This window comes from Phacochoerus africanus, chromosome X (assembly GCF_016906955.1).
Source record: "Phacochoerus africanus isolate WHEZ1 chromosome X, ROS_Pafr_v1, whole genome shotgun sequence".
NCBI classification, from domain to species: domain Eukaryota; kingdom Metazoa; phylum Chordata; class Mammalia; order Artiodactyla; family Suidae; genus Phacochoerus; species Phacochoerus africanus.
Genome location: NC_062560.1, coordinates 110,596,029 through 110,620,287, shown reverse-complemented (window position 1 = coordinate 110,620,287; position 24,259 = coordinate 110,596,029). Strand labels below are relative to the sequence as shown.

General features: G+C 46.8%; 1 protein-coding gene across 2 annotated transcripts; it reads right to left on the bottom strand.

Moving 5' to 3' along the window:
• Positions 1-580: 580 nt before the first annotated feature.
• Positions 581-21,561, bottom strand: UTP14A (UTP14A small subunit processome component). Of its 2 annotated transcripts, none has more exons than XM_047764848.1 (15): positions 21,458-21,561; positions 20,320-20,398; positions 18,715-18,785; positions 16,633-16,697; positions 14,909-15,051; positions 14,446-14,601; positions 9,734-9,853; positions 9,541-9,635; positions 8,896-9,019; positions 8,736-8,813; positions 7,879-8,260; positions 5,413-5,828; positions 4,490-4,683; positions 4,260-4,359; positions 581-1,013 (listed from the first exon to the last, which is right to left on the bottom strand). In XM_047764848.1, exons 1-15 carry the CDS (start codon positions 21,481-21,483, stop codon positions 741-743), a joined length of 2,322 nt encoding a protein of 773 aa, XP_047620804.1. In that variant the 5' UTR covers positions 21,484-21,561; the 3' UTR covers positions 581-740. The 2 variants fall into 2 exon arrangements, with proteins under 2 accessions (XP_047620804.1, XP_047620805.1); XM_047764849.1 differs by having other exon boundaries at positions 20,320-20,395; positions 21,458-21,547.
• Positions 21,562-24,259: the final 2,698 nt, after the last annotated feature.

Here is a 24,259-nt window from a genome sequence, read left to right as displayed (position 1 = left end):
GCAACGCCAGACCCAAGCCATGTCTGCAGCCTGCACCGAAGCTCATGGCAACGCTAGATCCTTAACCCACTGATTGAAGCCAGGATCGAACTCGCATCCTCATGGATACTAGTCGAGTTTGTTACTGCTGAGCCATGACTAGGCTCAATCTTAAGAATGAGTAAAGTGCAAACTACTCTGGAGAGCAACCTGTGTAAGCCAGGGGAGGCTCTCACATTTTTGAAAAGAAAATCATAGTGGCTAGACTTAAAGCTGAACCCAGCTTCAGCACCATCCTAGGATCAGCCAGAGCTGGTTCGAGCATACTGCTGCTAGGTTCAGAGGTTAAGAATATACAATATTTAATTATTACCCCGACTCTTTCACCTGGTTGTTTATGGTTGTATCTGATGTGATGGATTTAAGATCATAGGCTAGAGCAACTTTCCTCCACTCCAATTTAGGACTACATAGTCCTTGGTAAGAAAATAAGGATCCCTGACAAGTGTGACCGGAGAAATGCGGCAGGGAACATCCAAAGGTATCTATCTTGTCTGATTTGAAGGAAATGGGAAACGACACAGAATACACTCCAATTAAATAGATTAAACATGCCTTTATTTCTAAAATGTGGCTTAACTACACTCATGGTGTGCTAAGCCAGTTTTGGAACTGATCCTGCAGCTCGGAGTAAAACCGGGCCAGTGGAGGAGCAGTCGGGGCTCCTGGTTCCGGGCACCGAGGTGTGATTATTCAAGCAATCAATCTACAGAGTTTTGCTTCAGCTGTTTTTTGTGACGGATGGAAAGTCGTTTTGGATTCCTCTGTACGACAGAGAGGTCCGACCTTGAGGAAGACCGGTAGCCCACATCCTCTGCTTTTATAGGCTTAATGATATGGCCTGGCTTGGTGACAACCTTGGGCATAGTCAGCTTCTGGAAGGCCCTCTGGGTGTTCCATGTAGATCCTATAGGGGTCTGGATGGTCCTTTCAAATTGCTGATGGTGTGTGAATGGATATGGAAGCACCCGTACCTGGAAAGGAAGGCAGAGGGACTTGGCATGAGCCAGGCCTGTAAACTCTTTTTTTTTTTTTTTGTCTTTTTGCCTTTTCTAGGGCTGCTTCCCGTGGCATATGGAGGTTCCCAGGCTAGGGGTCGAATCGGAGCTACAGCTGCCGGCCTACGCCACAGCCACAGCAACTCAGGATCTGAGCTGCGTCTGCGACCTACACCACAGCTCACGGCAACGCCGGATCCCTGACCCACTGAGCAAGGCCAGGGATCAAACCCACAACCTCATGGTTCCTAGTCAGATTCGTTAACCACTGCGCCAAGACGGGAATTCCCAGGCCTGTAAACTCTTAATGGCATCTGGTCAGGTAGTTTTATTTTTAGTACCCAGGCCACGGCATTGCATGATGGCTGCAGTGAGGGAAGCTACCGAGGAGCCCAGGTAGCCCCACTCATGCCCCCATCCTACCTTAGGACTGCCTATCTGCTTGATGACATTCTGGAGTAGAGGAGCCTAATTGGGACTGGGACCTCCCTTCCCCCAGGCTTACCCAACAATCTAGGGATTGAAAAGCCACCTCAAGACGGCCCCCGCAGCTGTAGGAACACTACAGCAGCCGTGGGGTTGCTGGCTCCCAGTGGGTGTTCCTATACAACATCGTGGCTGCAGGACACACCCGAGCACTGGTGTATCCCTGCGGAGTTTATGACTCGCCTACCCTCTTCACACTCTTAATCCTCCCCTTGGTTCGCAGGATTGATGGGTTTTTCAGTGTCTATTTATTTTTTAATTAATTGATTTTTTTTGCCACACCCATAGCACATGGAGGTTCCCAGGCCTGGAACTGAACCTGTGTCGCAGCAGTGACGATGCTGGATCCTTAACCTGCTGAGCCACTGGGGAACTCCAGGATTGATGTTTTAAGGAAGCTAAAGATTTACTCCTGAATCCTGAATACTGCTCTTAGCTTCATTCTCTTCCCAAGTCTCATTTCCTTGCCTAGTACTCTTTTCCACTCTCCCACAGCGCTGTCTTCAGACATTTAAATAATCATTTGGAGTTCCCGTTGTGGCTGAGCAGGTTAAGAATCCGACTAGTATCCATGAGGATGCGGGTTTGATCCCTGGCCTCGCTCAGTGGGTCAAGGACCTGATGTTGTCACAAGCTGTCACAGATGTGGTTTGGATCCAGGGTTGCTGTGGCTGTGGCGTAGGCCCCAGCTGTGGCTCTGATTTGACTCCTAGCCTGGGAACTGCCATATGCTGCAGATATGGCCCTAAAAAGGACGAAAAAAAAAAAAAATCTTCAAACACTTCCCCAGCGGCCAAAGAGGAGGAAAACGACATAAGCAGAAAAATGAGGAGGCTACTGTCAGTATCCTTTGGAGATACTCAATGGAATACTCAAGAGCAGCTGAATACTGGAGTTCCCATTGTGGCTCAGCAAATTAAGAACCCAACTAGTATCCACGAGGCTGCCTCACTCTGGCTTAAGGATCCGGCGTTGTCGTGAGCTGTGGTGTAGGCCACAGATGTGGCTTGGATGTGGCGTGGCTGTGGCTGTGGCTGCATGCAGCTCTGATTCAACCCCTAGCCCAGGAACTTCCATATGCCGTGGGAGCAGCCCTAAAAAGAAAAAAAAAAAAAAAAAGAGAGAGAAGCTGAATACTTGCCGGGCAGTCCTGGTGGTGGTGAAGGACACAGATTCTTTAGGTTTAGGGAATGTCTTAGTGGGGTTGATAGCTAGATCCATGCATGTCACCCCGGGGTGGGCGGCTGGGGCGGGGGCGGCGGGGGGGGGGGGGAGAGAAAGAAAAACAAAAAAACAAAATCCACCCCCCCCCGCCTGGACAAAAATTTAAATCTCAGAGGGATTTTTTTCCCCTTGGGCTCCAAGTGCTTTATTCTATTGCACGCTGGGACCTGCAGTGTATAGCTTATTCAAAAGATGAGGAAAATCAAGGCAGATTCTTGGAAAGCTGTTTGTTAGTTTTGCTGTGACTACATTAAAAAAACAAACAGATAAGACTCCTGGAAGGATGGGTGATCTTTACTGAGTTCCACACTCTGCCCTTCACCTAAAATCCTGGCCTGGTGGAGCACCCCTTTTCTCTCCCTCTTTTCACACAACTGCCTATTCACTGCCTATTTTCTGGTTTCAATTTCTGCAATTGGTTCACTAAATAAGATCAAGAGAGTATTACTGAAATGATATTTTCTTCTCTCTGTACCTATTAAATAAATAACCCCCACCCTTTTGGAAGGAAAAACAGAGCTAGCTCATTTCAACACTCAACTAGCTGGGGACAGATCTCAGGGTCACAGACTTTCAGAACTGAAGGAAACATAAAGGTCAACGAGTCTAATCTCATCCCCGAGTCCCCTCTACACGCACTCGCAACCCCTTCTCTCTCTGGACTGGCAGAAAGTTCTTCCTTGACCTGAACTCTGCCTTTCCTCTAACGTCTTTATGGGAATGCACGCGACACGACAGTCTTCAGTGTACTTGAAGCCCATCGCGTTCACATTTGCTTCCCTCTTGAGTAAACATCTCTAGCTCATTATCATATGACAATTTTAAAATCCTTTCACTGTCCTGAACGAGAATTGGACACTGTCTTCATTTTTCTTTCTTTTTTGGGTCTGTTTTGTTTTTTTAGGGCCGCACCCGCGGCATATGGAGGTTCCCAGGCTAGGGGTCCAAGCGGAGCTACAGCTGCCGGCCTATGCCACAGCCACAACACCAGACCTGAACCACGTCTGCGACCTACCCCACAGCTCCACAGCTCATGGCAACACCGGATCCCTAACCCACTGAGCAAGGGCAGGGATCGAACCCGCAACCTCATGGTTCCTAGTCGGATTCGTTTCTGTTGAGCCAAGATGGGAACGCCAGTCTTCATTTTTCCTAAGATGCAGCTCAAACCTGTAGCCTCTGAACATCACCTGGACTAGAAACACAAGCCTGCAGAACAGCAGTTCTTAGTTTGGCGAGAGCCAATTGCATCAGAAGTATCTGGGGTACTAGTTGAAAATGCAGATTTGGGGGCCTCGCGATTGCTGCAAAGATTTATCCTTTAAGTTTTAACCTTCCTCCCGGACAGTAATTAAAACAGCAGACTTGATCTGGAATTATTATGCATCTCAGAGCCAGTCAATGGAAACAAGAATAGATCTGACTCTTGCACACATGCCTCCTGACCACAGAGCACTAGAACGCCTGGCCCAAGCAGGGCAGGCCAGCAGCGAGGAGCTCTCTATCCCTCACCTGATGAGCTGCCGCATGGATGTTCCGCTGCTCACTGATAATCACATTTGGCAAATTCTTGTCTTTTCTTGGCGGACCCTCAGGAGTTTTAATGAGAAACCTGGAAAGCAGAACAGCAGGACATCTGACTAAGAGCATTAAGGACTTAAGTCAAAAGGGCAGAGAGGACTCAGGAGGGTGAAGTGGGAGAACCTGGTGCCCTTCTGACAGGCCTTCCTCCCTGTTCTTACCGGCGTCTCTTCTTGGCACTGGGCTTCAGGCCCACACCACCCCACTCGCCCCAGCCAGGCAGAGTCAGGTCCACGTCCTTTGGCTTACTCGCCTCCACAGCTTCGCGCTTCTCTTTCAAGAAGTCTCTGATGACATCATCCCCAGCAAAAGCTTCCTTTATCATCTGCCTTTGATCTCTCTCTTCTTCATCTTCCTGGGAAGAAACAAGAGCTACAGCTTGCCTCCCGAGCCCAGGTTCGTGGCAAGACAGCCTGACTGTTGGGTCGCGACATTTTAGCGCCCCCTAGGGGGAAGTGTGGAAACAATGATGGTCCTGCACTAGAGAGCCATCCGCAGTCCATCAGGCTCCTAGGGTACATTTGCCCAGCTCACTATCATATGGCACAATTTCAAACTTTCAGTCAGGAAGCTGCGGGGTGGGGGAAGGGATGGCCTGTATTTAGAAGGAAGAACTGAGAGGAGGCTCAGCCAGAATGTGGGAGTCCTCCAGCTTATGTCCCCAAAAGACAGGCATCAGGGCTACTCACGTGAGCAGTTTCAACGACTGAAATCGGGGAGCCCGGGACCATTTGAGATCCCACGAGCAGAGCCAAACACTGGCAACAGCTCGGTGACTCTCCTTCAAGTTGTCCTGCCTGGCCTCTGGTTAGAGCTTTGAGTGACTCCCTCTTTCCTCTGAGGCCTTTAAATCACCCCAGGGAGGATTTGGTGGCTCAGGATTTAAGATGGGGGAGTCTCAGTGGCACCCACATATTTGCATCTATTTCAACTGTCCCTGGGACCAGCCTGGCCCCTTACTGTCCCAGACCTCTCAACTCCCGCCATGGGCCCCCAGCACAAAACTTCCGTGATTCTACTCCTTGTGCAGGGAGGACACCAGCTCTGATCCCCCACAATGGCCCACGACCCTGCCTCTGCTCACCAACTCCTCTACTGTCGTGGGAACTGCCAAGGACTTCACGGAAGGAGACTTTGTGGTTAGGAGGTTCTGGAGATCTATCATTTGCTCCTTCCTTTTCTTCTCCTTGGGGGTAGCACCAAGATGATTATTTGGGTTCGTCTCCAACTGCTGCTCTTCTACCGCAGCTCGGGGAAGCTCCTCATTTTGTAAACACCCTTCTCTGCCCAGCTCCTCCAGCTCCTCCAGAGTCTGTGCTCTCTCTGGCCTCTGCAGCAACAAGGGCTCCTCTTCCTCCTCGGCAGGCTCCTCTCTCTGGACCTGCAGGACTGTCCCCTTCCTCGCTGCACTCACTTCTTGCCTCCCGGACCGATGGTTCTCCTTGTTGAGTCTCTGGGCCAGTGCCCTCAATTCGGATAGCACCTCCTGGCTGCTGGAATCTGGGGCCAGAAATGAAAGCTGTCAGAAAAGGATGGTGGGAGTTGCCTTGTCAATGAGTGTTTTCTGCGACCCAAGCCGCGGCTGTGGCAACGCTGGATCCTTAACCCACTGCACTGGGCTGGGGATTGAACCAGTGCTGCCACAGTGGGAACTCCCAATGAGCGTTTATGGAGCTCTCACTGGGTGCTAGGCACCATGGAAGAGCCTGGCAAGCCTGGAGGAAAACATGGAAGACATGCCAATGAGGACAAAAAGAGAAGATGCCATCGATGGATGTCCCGGCAAGTTTATGAATCATGACCTGTCAAGTCGCAGACAATGGAGTTTAGGAGTTAAAAGCAGCATGGTGGGAAGCAGATGTCCTGGCTCTTAGTCCCAGCTTTGCCAGTGACTCACTGTATAACTGGGGCCGTAGCTTAATTTCCCCACAGAGTAATAAACCCTGCTGGGGAAGATCACCCCAAGTTCCAAATTTTTATTATAAAAGCTGTTTTTAGCAAGTGGCCTCTGAATGTAACTTCATTATAATTTACATTGTAATTCCCTATTTGTAAAAACCTTATCCAGTGTTGTTTTATCTTAAAGAAGTATTTCACAAATTTACTGTGAGGTGGCTCACACCCCAGCCACCAGCACCATTTGAGCAAATACCGCTAGTCACTCAGAGCCCGAGGGAAACATGGCTGTGACACAATTCTAAACTGTCCTTTGCATTGACTCAAGTTGCCACCATTGCCAAGTTCATCCTGCTCTCTAGCTCTGGCTTGAAGCCACTGGAAGAAGCCACTTAGATCTGGCCTGAGGACACATATATGTCTTTAAGGATCAAGTTCCCTTGCGCATTTTGTTTGGGGTCCATGCCTTCCCTCTATTTTAGGACACTATTCTCCCCAAAAGGTCTGGGATCATTCTATTTATTTATCATGCAAGGAAATCCAAATTCGCTTTTCATTCTGCAACCAACTGTTCTACATGTTTAGCTACATGGCCAGCTTTTGAGGGGGCTTGAGGGGAAGCAGCTGGTGTCCCATGGTTGTGGAGAGGCTGCCCTGCCATCCTGGCCTGCAGTGCTGCCTTGCACAATCTGCTCGGAAATGACTGCTCCTAGTCATGAATCCCAGAACTCTCTAGCTGAAAACCCAAAGTAAAGGTCTTATGATATATAAGTTCATGGGCCAGGGATCGAAACTTTTGCCACAGCAGCGACAACATCAGATCCCTAACCTGCTGTGCCACTAGGGAACTCCGTACGATATGACAGCTTCTAAATGAAAACTCTTTAAAATAATTTTTTTTTTGCCATGGAAAAACAGATTCTTGCTGTCCTCTAAGTGCATCATTCCTACAGGAAATATAATTGGACCTGAGAATCTGTCCAGATTTAGGTGATTTCTGAATGTAGTTCGTTTCCTAAGCAGGTTTTATAACGCTCTGCTTTGTCCCCAGAGCAGGAACTCTGATCTGCCTCAAGGGTGCTAAGGTTGTCAATATAATATGCATTTCGAGTCTGAGCACGGGGTAACAAGTCTAATTTACCTGGTACCTTGTTGAATCACTCAGTCCTATCAAAAAAGTCACACCCCGTATCAACTCACATCAACCAGCATCACGGAGTGCTAAACATGCCACTCCTACCTACTTCCCAAACAAAACAGCAAACCGCAGCGATGATTTGAAGACATTTCATAATGTCTCAAAATACACCTCTGTGTCTGTGGGTGAGAATGATTTCCAGATTCGCCAGCCCACCACATGCGCTTCTCCCTAGTCTGCGGTACCAGTGATGTTAACTCCTGCCCTTCCTTCAAGGATCACGCAGCTCTGTCTTTCTGAAGATGGAACACATGCCGGAGAACCAGCAGATGCCCGCTTATTAAATGCCTTTGAAGAAAAAGGATCATTACGGATCTCTCTTCTCTCTAGGGACCCAGGGCCTTCTCTTGCGAGTCCCTAGAGCCTAATCACTCAGGTGTGGGTGGACCCAGCTTCCCCTCAGCCGGCTAAGAGCACCCGCAAAGCGGCTCTGCCCTCGAGCCCACCCCTGCTCACCTTTTGTTTCTGGGCCGCCCACAGGCCCGTTGAGTCCAGACTTTTGTCTAAGCGATCGCCTTTCTTCGAATTCCTTCAACAGCATGTCTTCCTCTGCCCCTGGCCCTTCTTCCTCGCTTTCAGAAGCCTCGTGGCCCGCAGGCTCTGCACCTTCTTCAGGGCCCTCCTGGACCTCGGCCTCTCTTGCATCACTGGAGTGATTCCTGAACATCCAGGGGTTTGGTCCGTTCACCTTCGCCTGCACCTCGTTCACCACGTCTGGGACAAGGGGTTCACCCTCCTCCTCGGCGCCTCCCTCCTCTTCCTCACTCTCGGAGGCCCTCTGGATCTTCTGCGTCAGCTCTTTGTTCCTGGCCAATTGCTCCTGCATAGCCTGGCGAGCCTGGAGGAAAAAGTCACAGCCCGAGCACCTTGTCATTAGCGACCGCAGTAACACCGTTCCGGGGCCACTTCTCAAAGCTGCCTCCTCTCCATTGGACTTAAGTATTTCTTACTGGTGCCTACTGTTTAAACTGCACACGCACCACTGTGTTAACAGCTATGCAATAAAACGGAAGACAAATTCTTTGTCCTCAAGGAGGGAACATGTGAAATAAGGGTAACAGAAAAACAACTCCTCTCCCCTTCCACTGGACTTGCCTTCAATGCTCTTTTGTTTCCCTTTCATCTCTCCTTTTCCACCTTGTTCCTGGTCATTTTCCTCTCTGCCTTAGAGATTCTGATGCCTTTTTAGATTCCTGGTTTTCCATTCATCCTCATGGCTCTTTCCCAACTCTGCTTCTGCTAGCATCCTTATGGACTGATTTTCCTTTCTCTCCTCCAATTCCATCTCTTCTCTCACCCTGATGATCTCTTACCTCCAGGTCATATTTGGCCATAATTGCCTTTGACTTTGCCCATTTCCCACTGTTCTGGTGCTTAAGGCTCATTCGCTCCTGGAAAGAAAGGGCAGAGTGAGATCCTTATCGTTTTCCGGGGAAAGCTGCTCCAAGGGTTGGGGGCCAGAGGCTGCCTCACCATCATTCTGGCCTTTTCGAGTTTTTCCAGTTCTTCCAATGCTGCTGCAGGATTGACCTTCCGCAGCTTCTCGAACTCTTTTAGGGCCTGCTTGGCCTTTCCTTTCTTCAGAACTTTGTGATACCTATAGGGTGAGAGAGGTATGAGGGAAGACACTGAGCAGAAACACTGCTGCCACATGCACGGGTGCCCCTGCTGCACACGGGTTTCCCGATGCAGGGGCCGGTCCGAGACCCATAAGGACCGGGAGGGCTCAGTCCCTGCAGCCCCCAGGGGCAGATGGTTCCCTTTGCTTCTAAAGTGCAAGGGAAGAGCAGAACAGGTTTCAAAGAGGCAAGAAGGCAGGAAGGAAGCCCTACTGGCCCCCACAGCTGGAGAGCTCAGAGCCCATTCAGCAGAACCACTCCATGATGCCCTGGAAGGGAGAGAAAGGGACTGAAGACGGAAAGCCAAAGGGGAGCGGGCCCTCCTGAAGCAGGCAAAACTCTCTGACGCTGGTTTGAGGAAAAAAGGCCAGCCACTCCTCTTTGGGACCTCTCCTTCGTGACCCCAGCTGCCAGGGGAAAGGCTCTCTCTCTCTCCTAAGGGCGCGTCACGTCACTTTCTTCCATGGAAACCAGGGCCGGTTCACAGGGGCCTCCTTACTTTTTGCTTTTGATTTTCTTCTCTCTTCGAGCCCTGGCCTCATAGTAGGACTGCAGGGCACGTGCCCTCTGAAGCTCTGCTCGGCGCATCTTCGCCTACAATGAATGACATTTACGGTGACCCCCGGGCTTGAGAGCAGATGCGCGGAGAAACAGGGCACACCTGGGTGGGCCAAAGGGCCCAGCACACTCACCTCTTCCAGGCTCATGGCTTTGAGAGAGGCCTTTTCCACGGGAGTCAGCAGAGGGTCTGTCACCGGCTGCTTGTTCTTATGGAGGAGGTTAAAAATCTCCTGCTCCAGGGGAGTTCGTGCCTTCAGGAGGTAAGAGAACACTCTTAAGTTTTGAGTCGTGCTCCTTCAGTCTCCCTCTTTATGGTCCTTTGGCCATCTACTCTATGACACTATAACTGGATAGGATTAGCTGTTACGGCAAGAGAAGGGGATTCCAGGCTCCCTGTTCGGCTGTGTAGATAAAGCCTTAAATTGTATTCTGATGTAAGGTAACTTCAGTAGGGGTCTCTGAGGCTATGCTCTGATATTACTGAGGGGATCACTCTGGGGTCGGATTACCAATATACATAAAACAATACCATTCTTTTAAGAATCAAAGCAGGCTGTCCCTAAGGTAAAACACCAGCAGGACAGAGGCACAGCACTACCAAACTGCCAGTCTTGATAGCTGCAAAACTAAATAGTGTTCTATATATATTTGAAACACGTAACTCTTAAAGGTAGGAACCTCAGAATCAGATCAGTCTCCTTTTAAGAACACTTCTAGAGCAAAGGGAAGCACAAAATGACACTGCCTTGAAAAACATGACCTTCGTGTAATTAGCCGGCTTCCTGACAGTTCAAATTTAACTCTAGTCAGTTTCCAACTTTGGCTCCAACGCCTCAGTTTCCAGTTAACTCTGCAAGCTGGGTGGTGTCCATGTGGATGAAAAGAATGGACCATGCACCAGTGACTTCACATGTCAACCAAAGATCCCATTTGCTGCTCGACTGATATTGTGAGGATGGCTAAAATAATCAGGCTGATCATGTCATGGTCTACTTTGGCAAGGCACAGAGACAGCTCTGGGCAACGGCCAGTTGCAAAGCTCATGCACACAGTTTATGTGGTTTTCTCCAACAGCCATATACATCATGGTCAGTGTTAAACTTACAAATATCGGGACAAATGCATAAACACACGTCATCACATGTTCCACGGCGCTATCGATCTAACCATAAACCTATTCTACTGAAGAGTAAAGGTGCATGTTCTTCCATTTCTAGCATCTGCAGTAGTGATCAATCACAGGCTGCAAAGTGATTTATATTACAATGTTGTAATCTCCCTCCAATTCAATTCAATTTACAAACATTTATCGATTGCAGCGACATTCCAGGCACTTGCGTGGGGTGCTAGGAATACACAATTAATTAAGATAGTTCCTGTCCTCATTGGGCTCATCGCCTTTCAGAAGAAAGAGACACATGTTCCACTAACAGAATAATGGGTTAAATGTTAGTCCATGGCAATCACAGAGGAAGGAGCAATTAATTCTGATTAGGAGGTGGGTTAGGCTTGGGGAAGGAAGAGACTTTTTCAATTAGGCTTTGACGCAAAAGCACAATTCTGTAAGGAGGGGGGAAAGCCAGACGGAGAGATGAGTATATGCAAAAACACAGATCAAGGGAAAGGAAAGTTATGTCAGGGAACAGTGCAGTGTCCAGTGTAGCTAAAATGCCAGGTGCTCCTGTCTTATTCTATAAGTGGAGAGCCTTTGGAAGGATTTTAAGCAGAAAAGTGGTCATTGGCTTTGTGTTTTGGAGAGAAAGTCCTGGTGATTGTGTAAGGGGTTCTATGGAAAGGGTCAAATGAAAGGCGAAAATGAAGATGAGGTGAGGAACCTGGGATCTTTGAGCCATGGCCGAGACAGAATTACAGAATTACAGGACTAGCCCCTGCCTGGGCTGGGGAGGGCTGGCAGCTGAGGAGTGCAGGAGGAAATCAGATGCTGAGGCTTCCAACCTGCATGACTATGGTAGGGAGTTATGCTATTGACTGAGTTACACCATGAAGGTGGTGGTACAGACTTTTAGGGTCCGAGGGACGACAATGCCAGGCTTACTCTGTTGTGTATGAAGTTTATGTGCACAGGCGAGACCCAGGTGAGACCTGCTGGTCATATGGAATATGGGCTGGGAACTCAGAAGGAGTTGAGAGTGATCTGTACCATATTTACAGAGCAAGAATAAGAAGGACTAAGAAAGGAGTTCCTGGTGGCCTAGCGGTTAAGAACAGTGTTGTCACTGCTGTGGTACGGGTTCGATCCCTGGCCCAGGAACTTTTGCATGCCACACGTGGCCAAAAAAAAAAAAAAAAACCCCAACAAAAAAACTCTAAGAAAGTCTGTGGAGGGAGTGGGATGGACCGGGAGTCTGGGGTTAATAGAGGCAAACTGTTGCATTTGGAGTGGATAAGCAATGAGATCCTGCTGTATATAGCACAGGGAACTACATCTAGTCACTTGTGATGGAACATGTTGGAGGATAATGTGAGAAAAAGAATGTATGTATATATGTATGAGTGGGTCACTTTGCTGTACAGTAGAAATTGACAGAACACTGTAAATCAACTAATGGAAAAAATCATAAAAGAAAAGTCTGATAAAAAACTGAAAACAGTATAACCGGGTCGCTTTGCTGTACAGCAGAAATTGACAGAACATTGCAAATCAACTACAATAAAAAAAACCCTGAAACAAACAACAGGACTACGTCACAGAAGGGAGACGTTTTTAACCATGTGATCTGTCTAACAGGCTGAAGACACAGCAGAGGGCCTGGGATCTGGCCATTGGGAGGTCGCTCGCTAACACCTTGAGAGAAGTTTCAGGAAGGCAGCAGGGGAAGAAGGTGAGAGGACCAGCTCTTCCCAAAGCATGTTCCTCATCAGCTGACAAGACTTACTTCCTTTACCCCAAGCCCCAGAGCATATTGAGAAACGACGAAGGTTCGTTCAGAGAACACTTTGGGAAAAGCTAGTGGAGGCGGGGGGAGGGTGGGGTGGGGTGGGGTGTTACCTTACATCATTTCTAGCACTTTGCAGTTTACAAATGCTTTCTCATACGTTGGGCCCTTTAATTCCTCTCAGCTAGAGTCAAATGGAATTTTACCAAGCTGGACCAAAACCACACGTGCAGACTTTTCGGATTCTTCATCTCCAAAAATACGAGTACGCTGCTAAGGTGTGGCCAGCCAGAGAGCGCCCCTGGACCTAAGTGTTCCCTGATTTCTCTGTGCCACGCTGCTATCATTTCTCAACAGTGAACCTTAGAATGAATGGCACCACAGGTTCGGGCAGAGCATCTGAGCCGCATGCTGCCTCGCACGGGGAGTGTCTGGAGAGCAGAGGCTGAGCCATTCTCAGTGCAACACCCCACTCCCCCATCTTTAATGACCAACGCGCCACCTGCTTGCCACCTCCAAGACCACACCCGCATTTGGAAAAAGCCACGTGCGGAACACTGTGAGGTAGCGCATGACTACTTTTTTGATGAAAAAAACCAAAAAACAAAAAATGAGGTAAACATAAATAGGACCATAAAACTCTTTAGATTAACAACAACAAAACAAGTATAAAAGTGGTGACTTCTGGGTGAGTATGGGGGTAAAAATGAGCAGATGGGGGACAGGGGTGGGGTCAGACTTTTTGCTATATATCTTCTATACTTTATAATCCTGTAAATTATATTACCTCTTACATTTTTTTTTCCTAAAGTCTCCCTTCCATCCTGCAGCCACACTTTAAACCTGATCTCTTTTTCATGTGGAAAAGGAAGCATCCTAGAAAGAGAATGGTGGTGACTTCAACAACAACATCAGAAACAGCTTATCCCCGTAATCAGCAACGACTTGTTCGATTTCTAGCTGTGGCAGCAAGCCATGTTTACTTTGCTGAGCTTTAATTAGCTCACTTTCCTGACAAACAGGACATCATTTTGGGATTCAGAGAAAGCAGAGAAGCATCTACCATGGTTTGGGCGCTGCCGTTTTGGACTATTTTTCTACCAAAGACACAACATCCCACTACAGACTCCATAACCAATGATGTATTGGAAAAGAAACGCTAGCTGTTCTGAAGCTGCTCACAGACTAAAAATTGAGACTTGAGGGACCAACACGGGATCACTAACTTTAACTTTTGCCAATGGCGTAACTGCTGTTCCACCCCCTCCAACCCCATCATTTAGTACCACCATCATTTCAGAAAAGAAAAGCTATTTCTACACCATTAACGTGGAAAGAATAACCTCATAATAAAAAAGCTGGCAACCTTACACCACCATACTCACAAATTATCCTTTCACTTCAGAGAGATGAAAAATTTGCCCGAGACCAGTGTTTGGGGAACCCAGCTCTACGATCTTTCTTTTCTGCAGCTCAATCATAATGGGTTACTTGCTAAAATTCTAGTCATTATCAGCCGTCTGCCTTATTTTAACGTGGTATTCTTTCCTTTTCAAGCAAACTTTGGTTCTGATGCTCATATATCCTCACTTAGGCACCATTAAAGCTGCCGAGTTCCTGATTTTCCCCAGATCAGAATGTGGCTTTAAAAAAAAAAGGAAACATCATTATGTCCCCTCTCTACTGGCAATCAGATGTGGTAATACAAAAACATGGAAATAACCATGTAGTGGACGCTGCAAGCTGAGGAAGTGCGCCTGCAGAACCCTGGTTACTGCCTGCTGCACGACCCCCGCCTGCCCGGCCCCCCTCCCCTTCTGATGCTAAACTAAAATGACCTCGGCTGGCAACTGGGCTTCACAGGTACCAGAGCAGCCGCAGGCTCTGCCATTTCCACGCTGTGCGACCTCACCTTCTAAAGTGCGCTTTCCTCGTGTTGCACTCACCTTCCAGCCACTGAGCACGTGCTCGATGGGAGCGAAGGCCGACTGCGGCTTGCTCAGGGGAAAAACCAGCTGCTCTGCTTGCCGGTTCTTCAGAACGACGGGATCCCATTTGGAGAGGACTTGTGAGGTTTTGTTGAATGCCACTTCCCTGTGGATCTGAAACAGGCAAAGCACAGAGAAACAAAGAGCCACAAAATTAAGCCTCAAACTCAGAGGTCCAGCAGGAAATTAGGAGGCCATGTTTCTCAGTCCAAGAAAAGAATCAGGATGCTAAGAGATGAGCTCCCGCTTACTTCTCGGGACTGGGCTTGCCCTGAGGTGGGTTTTAATCTTTTCCAAGGTGAGGCAGGCACAACTTGCCCTCCTCCCGTTTTCCAGGCCTTCCTCTCTCCTCTTCTGACCCTATTTTTTCCTTGTCAGTTCAATTTCTTCCTCTTAACGAACCACACCTTCTTTGACTCACCCGCTCAATCTCCTCTCTGTGAAGGGGTAACTCCACAGTCTTCTTTGATTTGACTCTATTCAGCTGCTTTTTCACAGCGGCCACTGAGGATGAAGTTTTTATGGGCTCGAGCAGATCTGAGAGGACTAGCTTTTCTCCTGATCCTGTAGAAAGGCCAAACTTTCTGGTCAGACTGAGAAGTGAGGCAAAACTTCAACATCACACAGGAGGAAAGCTCCATAGAAAGTGCTGGTAGACGGTGGGCGTGCGGGGAGGCAGAAGAGTTCCCTGACTTCGGTCACTAGCCAGAGCTGCACCCCTGCTTTCCCACAGCCTCAATGTGTTGGAGGGTGGGAGAGAGAAAATGATTTCTTTTTAACAGTCAGTGGCTTTTCTCCTGGTCTTTCTTTCTTTTCTTTTCTTTTTTCTTTTCTTTTTTTGCTTTTTTAGGGCCACAACCATGGCACATGGAGGGTCTCAGGCTAGGGGCTGAATCGGAGCTGTAGCTGCCAGCCTATGCCACAGCCACAGCCACACCGGATCCGAGCCACATCTTTGACCTATACCACAGCTCATGGCAATGCTGGAACCTTAACCCACTGAGTGAGGCCAGGGATTGAACCTGCGTCCTCATGGATACTAGTTGGGTTCTTAACCTGCTGAGCCACAATAGGAACTCCTCTCCTGGTCTTTCTGCTTCCAGTCTCACACCACTGCAATTCATTCTTCACAAAGCAGCCAAAGCATTTTTTTCTTTTTAGGGTCGCACCCTTGGCATATGGAAGTTCCCAGGCTAGGGGTGGAATCAGAGCTGCAGCTGCAGGCCTAAGCCACAGCAATGCCAGATCCTTAACCCACTGAGCAAGGCCAGGGATTGAACCCGAATCCTCATGGATACTAGTCGGGTTCATTACCACTGAGCCATGATGGGAACTCCCAGAGTGATGTTTTGAAAATGCAGATCACAGCATGTCATGATCCTGCTGAAAATCCACAATGCGCCCCACTGTGCTTGGAATTACACCAATCCAAAGTATACAGCCCTATGGGATCTATGTAAACAGTTGCTGGCATGCGGGGCAAATTCAAGTTTTGACTTTGGAACGTTCTGCAATTAAAAAAAAAATTCAATCTGCATTAGTTGAATCCACGGATGTAGAACCCACAGATACAGAGAGGGCTGACTATATTAGTTTTGTGTCCCTCTAAAGCCCAGCTTTATTTAACAAAATCTTATTCCTGGTGACAGAGGAGGTGGGGAGGGAGGGAAGGAGGCAGTGAGGGGGAAAAATGTCTAAAAAAAAGCTGAGCAACACTGTACTAGGTGAAGGTCCTTGAGTATGGAACTTGATTTCTCTGAGCTCCAGCAGGAGAGATTATCTGCCCGTCTGAACTTGATGCACTGTGAAAACTGAAGTTAAAATGAAATCATGAACATGACTAAGCTAGAGGGGCAGCTGTCTTCATTCACATCCCTCTATCCTAGAGGTAGCTCTCAAGCTTGGTGGGAGACCATGACTATGGCTTTCTAGGCTTTCGTCTAGAAATGGAAGAAATTCAAGAGCACCTGACTACCCTTCTTCACCCCCCTCACATGTAAGTGAGTATTTAGGGTGTGATTCATTAACCACATCAAAAACTGTTGCGGGGTGGGGGGGGCATGGGGGGGCACAGGAGAGTGACCGGTTATGTTTTTGGAACTCTGCAAGTTCCGTGCAGATGGCTTCTTTGGTTAATTAACTTACCTTCAGAACTGACATTGAACTCTGACACCTTCAGACTAGCCTCAGATCTCTCAGCCAGCTTCTGCCTGAAATTAAGCAAAACAGAATATAGAAGGAAGAGAGATATTTTGCTGGGGAACAAACAGTCCTCTTCCAACACGGCTTTGGTTTCATTTCTCTTCTAGAATTACGTTTTGTAACAAAGCCACCAGGAAATCTGTTCCTAAGCTGGACGTGGTAGTCTAATCATCTGTTAATGTAGACTCAGCCCCTCACAAACACAAGGCAGTACAAGGTAGGTGTAGTGAAAAAGGTATAGGACTTCGATTCAAACATATCTGGATTTGAAACCTGGATCTGCCACTTATGAGCCCAGTGACTTTGGGACAAATCGATTAACTTCTCTAATGGGGATAGGTAATGCCCATTCAATGCTTCAAAAACTCTAAGTGTGGATTAAGAATCCAAATGCCTACCACCATAACAGCTATATAATGCTTACTATATGCTAGGCATTCATTCAAGATCTTTATATTTAATAACTTTTCAAAATGTCACAACAACCTTAAAAGGTAGGTACTATTATTTTCTTTTTTCTTTTTTTAGGGCTACACCTGTGGCATATTGAAGTTCCCAGGCTAGGGGTCAAATCAGAGCTGCAGCTGCAGACCTATGCCACAGCCACAGCAACGCACGATCTGAGCCACGTCTGTGACCTACACCACAGCTCACGGTGATGCCGGATCCTTAACCTGCTGAGTGAGGCCAGGGATGGAACCTGCATCCTCACAGATACTAGCAGGGTTCTTAACCCACTGAGCCACAACAGCAACTCCCTAATCTTATTTTCTAGTTGAAGACAATGATGTGCAGAGAGGATAAAAACTTGCCTACACAGTCTCCAAAGTATGTGCTCCTTTTTTTCTCCTTTTCAAATTTGTCTGCCTATTTTTAAAAATTGTATTGGAATATAGTTGACTTACAAAGTTGTGTTAATTTCAGTAGTACAGCAAAGTAAACGAATTATACATATACACATGTCCATTCCTTTAACAAATGGGGCCTAATCAAACTTAAAAACTGCACAGCAAAAGTAAACCATTAACAAAATGAAAAGACAACCCACAGAATTGGGAAATATATCTTTGCAAACTAAGCAACCCAACAAGGGATTAAACTCCAGAATATACAAACATCTCATACCACTTTACAGCAAAAAAAAAAAAAAAACCCCAAGCAACCCAATTAAAAAATGGTCAGAAGATCTAAACACATTTCTCCAAAGTCAGAGAGATGGTCAAAAAGCACATGGAAAGATGCTCAACATCTTGAATTATTAGAGAAATGCAAATCAAAACTACAATGAAGTATCACCTCACACCAGTCAGAAAGGCCATCATCAAAAAGTTACACACAATAAATGCTGGAGAAGGTATGGAGAAAGAGACCCCCCTACACAGTTGGTGGGAATGTAAGCCAGTGCAACCCCTATGGAGAACAGTATGGAGGTTCCTTAAAAAACTAATAATAGAACCACCATGTGATCCAGCAATCCCCCTCTTGGGCATCTATCTGGAGAAAACCATAATTCGAAAAGATATATGCAACCAAATGTTCAGTGCAGCACTGTTTTTTATAATTGTCAAGACATGGAAGCAGCTCAAATGTCTATCAACAGAGGACTGGATAAAGAACACATGGTACATAAATACAGTGGAATATTACTCAGCTGTAAAAAATGAAACAATGCCATTTGCAGCAACATGGATGGACCTAGAAATTACTGTACTAAGTGAAGGAAGTCAGAGAAAGACAAATATCACATGAGATATGGAATATGTGGAATCTAATAGAAATACAATATAACTTACAAAACACAGATTCAAAGATTTCAAAACTAAACTTATGTTTACCAAAGGGGAAACGTGGAGTGGGGGATACATTAGGGGTTGAGATTGATATATACACACTACTATATATAAAATAGACGGGTAACAAGGATGCTGACAACTGCATTTACATTGTCTTAGGCACTCAAAAAATGTTAGTAAGTCTCATGGAATCAGCTAGTTAATAGTCTGTCCAAATTGAAGGGAATATTACCTATTTTTTCCATCAAGGGAACTGATAGCTTCCAAAAGCTTTTGATGCTTTCTTTCTCCATCACTGTCTCCCTAGAAATAGAAAAGAAAAAACCATCACAATGATGAGGGGAGGGAAAAGACAGCATGGAAATTGAGGCCCATGTTCAGTCCTTCATTTTTTTGGTCAGTGAGAACTGGAATCAGATGAGGTCTGGTGTGCAGGCATTTCAGCTGGAATGGAAAGAACTGCTTCAAAAAACCAAACTCCCTCATTAGAAGGAACACAAAGCCTTAGCAACCAGGAGCTAATGTAATGCCTCTGCCTTAACTTGTTTTGAGAAGAAAAATGCTATGAGACCTAGCTGAATTATGTACATGTCAGATAATAAAATAATTCTCTATGGAAATTCAAATTTTGGAAATAAGGAAATCTTACAATAAATAGCATGTGTTTTGGCCTTATATATTCATCCTAAGCAACCTGAGGGCGGTGCATCCCATATACAATCCTCAAATTCCCATAGCACTTAATATACACGAAACACTAAATACAAGTATCCTTTGCTCTTTGAAAATTTGCTTTACACCACTTTGGCCTCTCTTTTTTTCTTTCCTTTTCTTTTTACAGCCTCACCTGCGACATATCGAAGTTTCCAGGATAGGGGTTGAATGAGAGCCAGAGCTTTGGGCCACGGCACAGCCACAGCAACAACAGATCTGGGCTGCGACCTATACTGTAGCTTGTGGCAACACCAGATCCTTAACCCACGGAATGAGGCCAGGGACTGAACCCATATCCATATCCTCAGATACTATGATGGTTCTTAACCCACTGAGCCACAACCAGAACTCTACACCACTCTTTCACAAAAGACCTACATTAGTACCTGCTTTTGCTAACTGAACGAAATCTGTCTTTTTTTTTTTTTTTTTGGTATTTTCTCGGGCCGCACCCACGGCATATGGAGGTTCAGGCTAGGGGTCTAATTGGAGCTGTAGCCACCGGCCTACACCAGAGCCACAGCAACTCGGGATTCGAGCCGCATCTGCCATCTACACCACAGCTCATGGCAATGCTGGATCCCTAACCCACTGAGCAAGGCCAGGGATGGAACCCGAAACCTCATGATTCTTAGTCAGATTCGTTAACCACTGAGCTACGACAGGAACTCCGCTAACTGAACGGAATCTGAAGAGGATTTTTTCTTTTACCAAAAAAATGAAAATAGCATCCAGCATTTGTTTTGCAGCAAGTTGTTATAGAGGCAGCACACATCCCAAGTGGCACCACCAAGCTCTTTCCCAGGAAATTACACTCAGCCTCTCAGCATCAAACTGCCAAAGAACTGTTTCTATGAGGATCCATGCTTTATCTTAATTTATTTTGTCCACCCATTGGCAAGATGTGTCCTCAGGTAGTTGATTCTTTGCTTTATGCCATTCTGGCTTATGTGAGGTTTTGTAGGAACTGCTCTACTTTTGGGTAGTAGTAACTGTAATTTGTTTGTGAGATTTGAACAAGTATGAACAATGTTGCCACCCTTTCCTTTCCAGGAACCTCAGTTTACCCTAATTTTGAGGCAGAAGGGAAACTGGAGAAGGCAGTGCAGCCGGTGTCACCCACCTCATCTTCACTGGTGCTCAAGGAGTAGTCTTTTGGCAAATCCTCTAGTTCTTCCTGTTGGCTTAAAGCCAGAAGGCTGCTAAAGGAGACGAAAGGGAAATAGTGTCACTTGAAATAACTTTTCTTATATTGAAATAATCTCTAAAACATAACTTCAGTTCTCAGTACAGAACAGATTATCCCCTGGAAGAGATGCAAATCCAGCCGTGTGAGCATTTTTGAAAATTAGTCAAGACAATAAATTTAGACCACGGAAGGCAGGCATCACCTGAAAGAGGTGAGCAGTGGTTAGTAACACCCATATAGAACTGCATGCAAATTAAAAAGATCTAACACTCTTCAGTGATTGACTGGCACCGCATTTCCCACCGACCTCTGGGGGTGAGGGGTGTAAAAATGTCAGACCCTAAGGTGGCAGAAGACGTTGTTGCTAGGCAAGGCAATTCCACCATTAATATTTATAAGCATCCTCCACACTAAAGACATCTGTATAGTTGCAGCTTACTCAAAAGTGACATCTTGATCACTTGTTCTCTGGGATAGGGAAATGGGAAGGAAGCAGCTGAGTATACCATTTTCCCTGGAGCTTGTTTGACAAAGTAGGTGCTTAACTAGGGAGACTGGTACCCAGAAACAAATTATAGTCTACCATTACCTAACAGTATATGTCAATCTTCGCAAGGTAACCATTACTGCACAGATTGTATTTACTTCCCCTGGGGGAGGCATAAACGATCACAGAAAATGTCGTGGATGACTCCAGTTAGCAAAGGCTTCCAAGAAAAAGAGAGTTTATAATGCAGGCACTGCCTGCGCGGAGGGTTTCGCTCTCTAGCAGCTACAGGAAAAAGGAGTCACGTGACTCCTCGAGGAAAGTGCAACATGTTAACTTAGCTGGAGAGGGAGAGGCCTCGTCAGGACCAACCAGGATGACACTAAAAAGCTAAGGAGCAGAGGGGGCGAATTAAATTAAATTGAAAGAGCTCTAAAGGATGGATCACAGAAACAGTAACGAATGGCGAGGTCTTGGGAGGAGAACAACTGTCGCCAGTTAAAAGGAGGACTCCATTTCTCAAAAGCCGGGGAACCCGGCTTCCAACGAGACCCAGACCCACCCCTCGCGTCTGCTACCCCTCACCTCTTCGCAGCCTGGCTCGCGCTCATCTCTGCAGCCTGTCTCTCACATGGGCCAGGAGCGGAAGCCGAAAGGAAAGCAATTTCCGTGCCGGCCGCAAAGCAATTTCTGCTTCCGCCAATCACGCGCGACAAGGTGCGTCACTTCCGGCCCGCCCCTGAGGCGTGCGAGAAACTGGAGCCACTTCGGGAGGGGCTTGCGGGGAACCTGGAGGCAGAAGATAAAAGCTTGTTAGCGGGCGGAGCCTTGCTTTCCCCACCCACCCCTCGACTCGCGGGCGTGCCAGAGTCGGTCCTCCTCGCCCCGGGTTTCCACGCGGCGAAGGTGTGTGAAGGTGCTGCGCTGTCAGGGACTGGGTTGAGCCTTCCTGTCCCTACCTGATCCAAAAGGAAAGGCTCTAGCGTCCGTCCGTGATCGACAGCGCCCTGTGAGCCTGCCGCTGGCCAGCTCTAGGCTTGGTTGACCGCCCAGGAAATGGCCAGCTTTGTACTAGGCCCTGGCGATCCGACGGTGGACAAAGCAAGTTTCCTCCCTTCTTAAGGAAAAATCCCCTTTCACCTCGAGCCCCTTTGTAATTGCAGCTCTGAGTTCCTACTTCCCTGTGTAACAAAGTTTCATCCAAGAATGGGCTGTGTCAGTGGCCGCAACTTCCTTATCTCCCATCAACTTTTAAGAATTTTTCTTTAATTAAAAAGAATTTTTTCTTTAATTAAAAAAAATTATGGGGCATTTTGGCTGTGGCGCAGCGGATTAAGGATCCCTCGTCTCTGCAGCGGCTTCTGGTCGATTCCTGCAGGTTGATCCCTGGCCCCGGGAACTTCCTATGCCACTGGTGCCTGGGCGTGGCCAAAAATAAATAAATAAATAAATGAAAATAAAAATTTTTTTAATGTAGAAAAGTAATACAAGAAAACATTCTTGGCATTTATTCATCGAAGCCACTCCCATTGTGCTTTTTTTCCCCCCACCATTCCACAGAACCTGCTCTGGACAAGATCGTCAGTGATACCTGAGGCTGCTAAATAAAACACTTCTCCGTCCTTGTCTGCCCAGAACTCTGTGGTATTCAATACTGTTGGTTGGTTTTCTTAGCCATATTCAGGGAATGTTTTTGACCTTCTACTATGTGCCAGGCCTCCTGGCACTGGGGATACATTGGTGAACAAAACAGATATGTTCCATGACTTTATAGAATCTACTTTCTAGTGGGATTAAAGACAATTTTATCGTGGCGGAAACTCCATCCTGGGCTTTTATGACACCACTCTTCTGGTGTCTTAGCTCTGTAACCATCTTCTCTTCTCTGCTGGATACTTTCTCTGTACTTCCTAAATGATGTTCCCTAGGTTCTGCACTCAGTGAGGTTTGTTTATCTCACATGCTCTTCCTAAGCCTTTAACGCTTGTATGAGAACTCCAAAAACCCACGTTCTTAGCCCAGACTAGTTATCTCTGATTGCCTTCTGGCAATCCTTTTTATCCCACAGGCAGGTCACCCGTGAAGTGTTCAATGATTTCTATCTTTCCTACCAGAGTTCTGTATTTCTCATCTCTAAGACTGGCACCATCAACTATCCGGTTAATTAAATCAGAAGTCTGAGTTAGGGAGTTCTGGCTGTGGCGCAGGGAGTTAAGAATCTGACTGCAGCGGCTCCAGTCGCTGTGGAGGTGTGGGTTCCATTCTCTGTCCGGCACAGTGGGGTTAAAGTATCTGTTGTTACCACAGCTGTGGTGTAGTTCACTCAGAGTCAATCCCTGGCCTGGGAACTTCCGTATGCCTCGGGTGCTGCCATAAAATTTTAAAAAGAGCCCGAGTCATCTTACATTCCTCTCTCCCTCATGCTTTACAGTGGTCCCCTCACGTTGTCAGTTCTACTTACTAAGTCTCTCTCACCAATCTCTCGGCCTTTCTATCATTATTGTCCTTGGATCAGACCCTTGCAATTTCAAGCCCATGAATGTATTGCTGTCATGTTTTCTATAAAAGGGGAACATTACAACATGTGGACGAAGAGCATGGGTTTTGAACTGGACTCTCTGGATTTGAATCTTATCTCTGCTGCTTACGAGCTTTGTTATTCTTGAGTTAGTCACTTAACCTCTCTGTGCTTTTGTTTCCTTATCTTTAAAATGGGAATTATAATAATACATTGGATAGCTGTGAGAACTAAATAAATTAATATGCATTCACTATATATACTAGAATAAATGGCAAGCCCTTAGAATAATACCTGTCCTACATTAAAATGCTCAATAAATGTTAGCTCTAATTATTTTTCATCTACTTATTTATTTTTGGTCATCCCCAGCATATGGAGTTCTGGGCCACAGATCAGATCTCGACCTAGCAAGGCCAGATCCTTAACCCACTGTGCCAGCCCAGGGATCAAACCCCCAGCGCTCGGAAGACACTGCACCATGGTGGGAACTGCAGCTCTAATAATTTTTTACAGGGTTTTCAGTCTTTACTTTCTCTTCATCCAGAAACATAAGTCATGTCATGCCAATGCTTATTTATTTTTGGCCTTGTCCTTGGTGTACAGCAGTTCCCGGGCCAGGAATCGAACCCATGTCGCAGCAGTGACAACTGTCAATCCTTAACCTCAGGGCCACAGGGGAACTCCAAGTCATCTCCCAGTCATGCCCACACTTTAGCCATGCAAATAGACCCTCATCACTTTTTTTGTGTGTTTTTCAGTCTGCACCTTCAGTACATGGAAGTCCCACGCTATGGGTCCAATTGGAGCCACAGCTGCCCGTCTACGCCACAGCAACAGGGGGCCCCAACCACGTCTGCGACCTACAC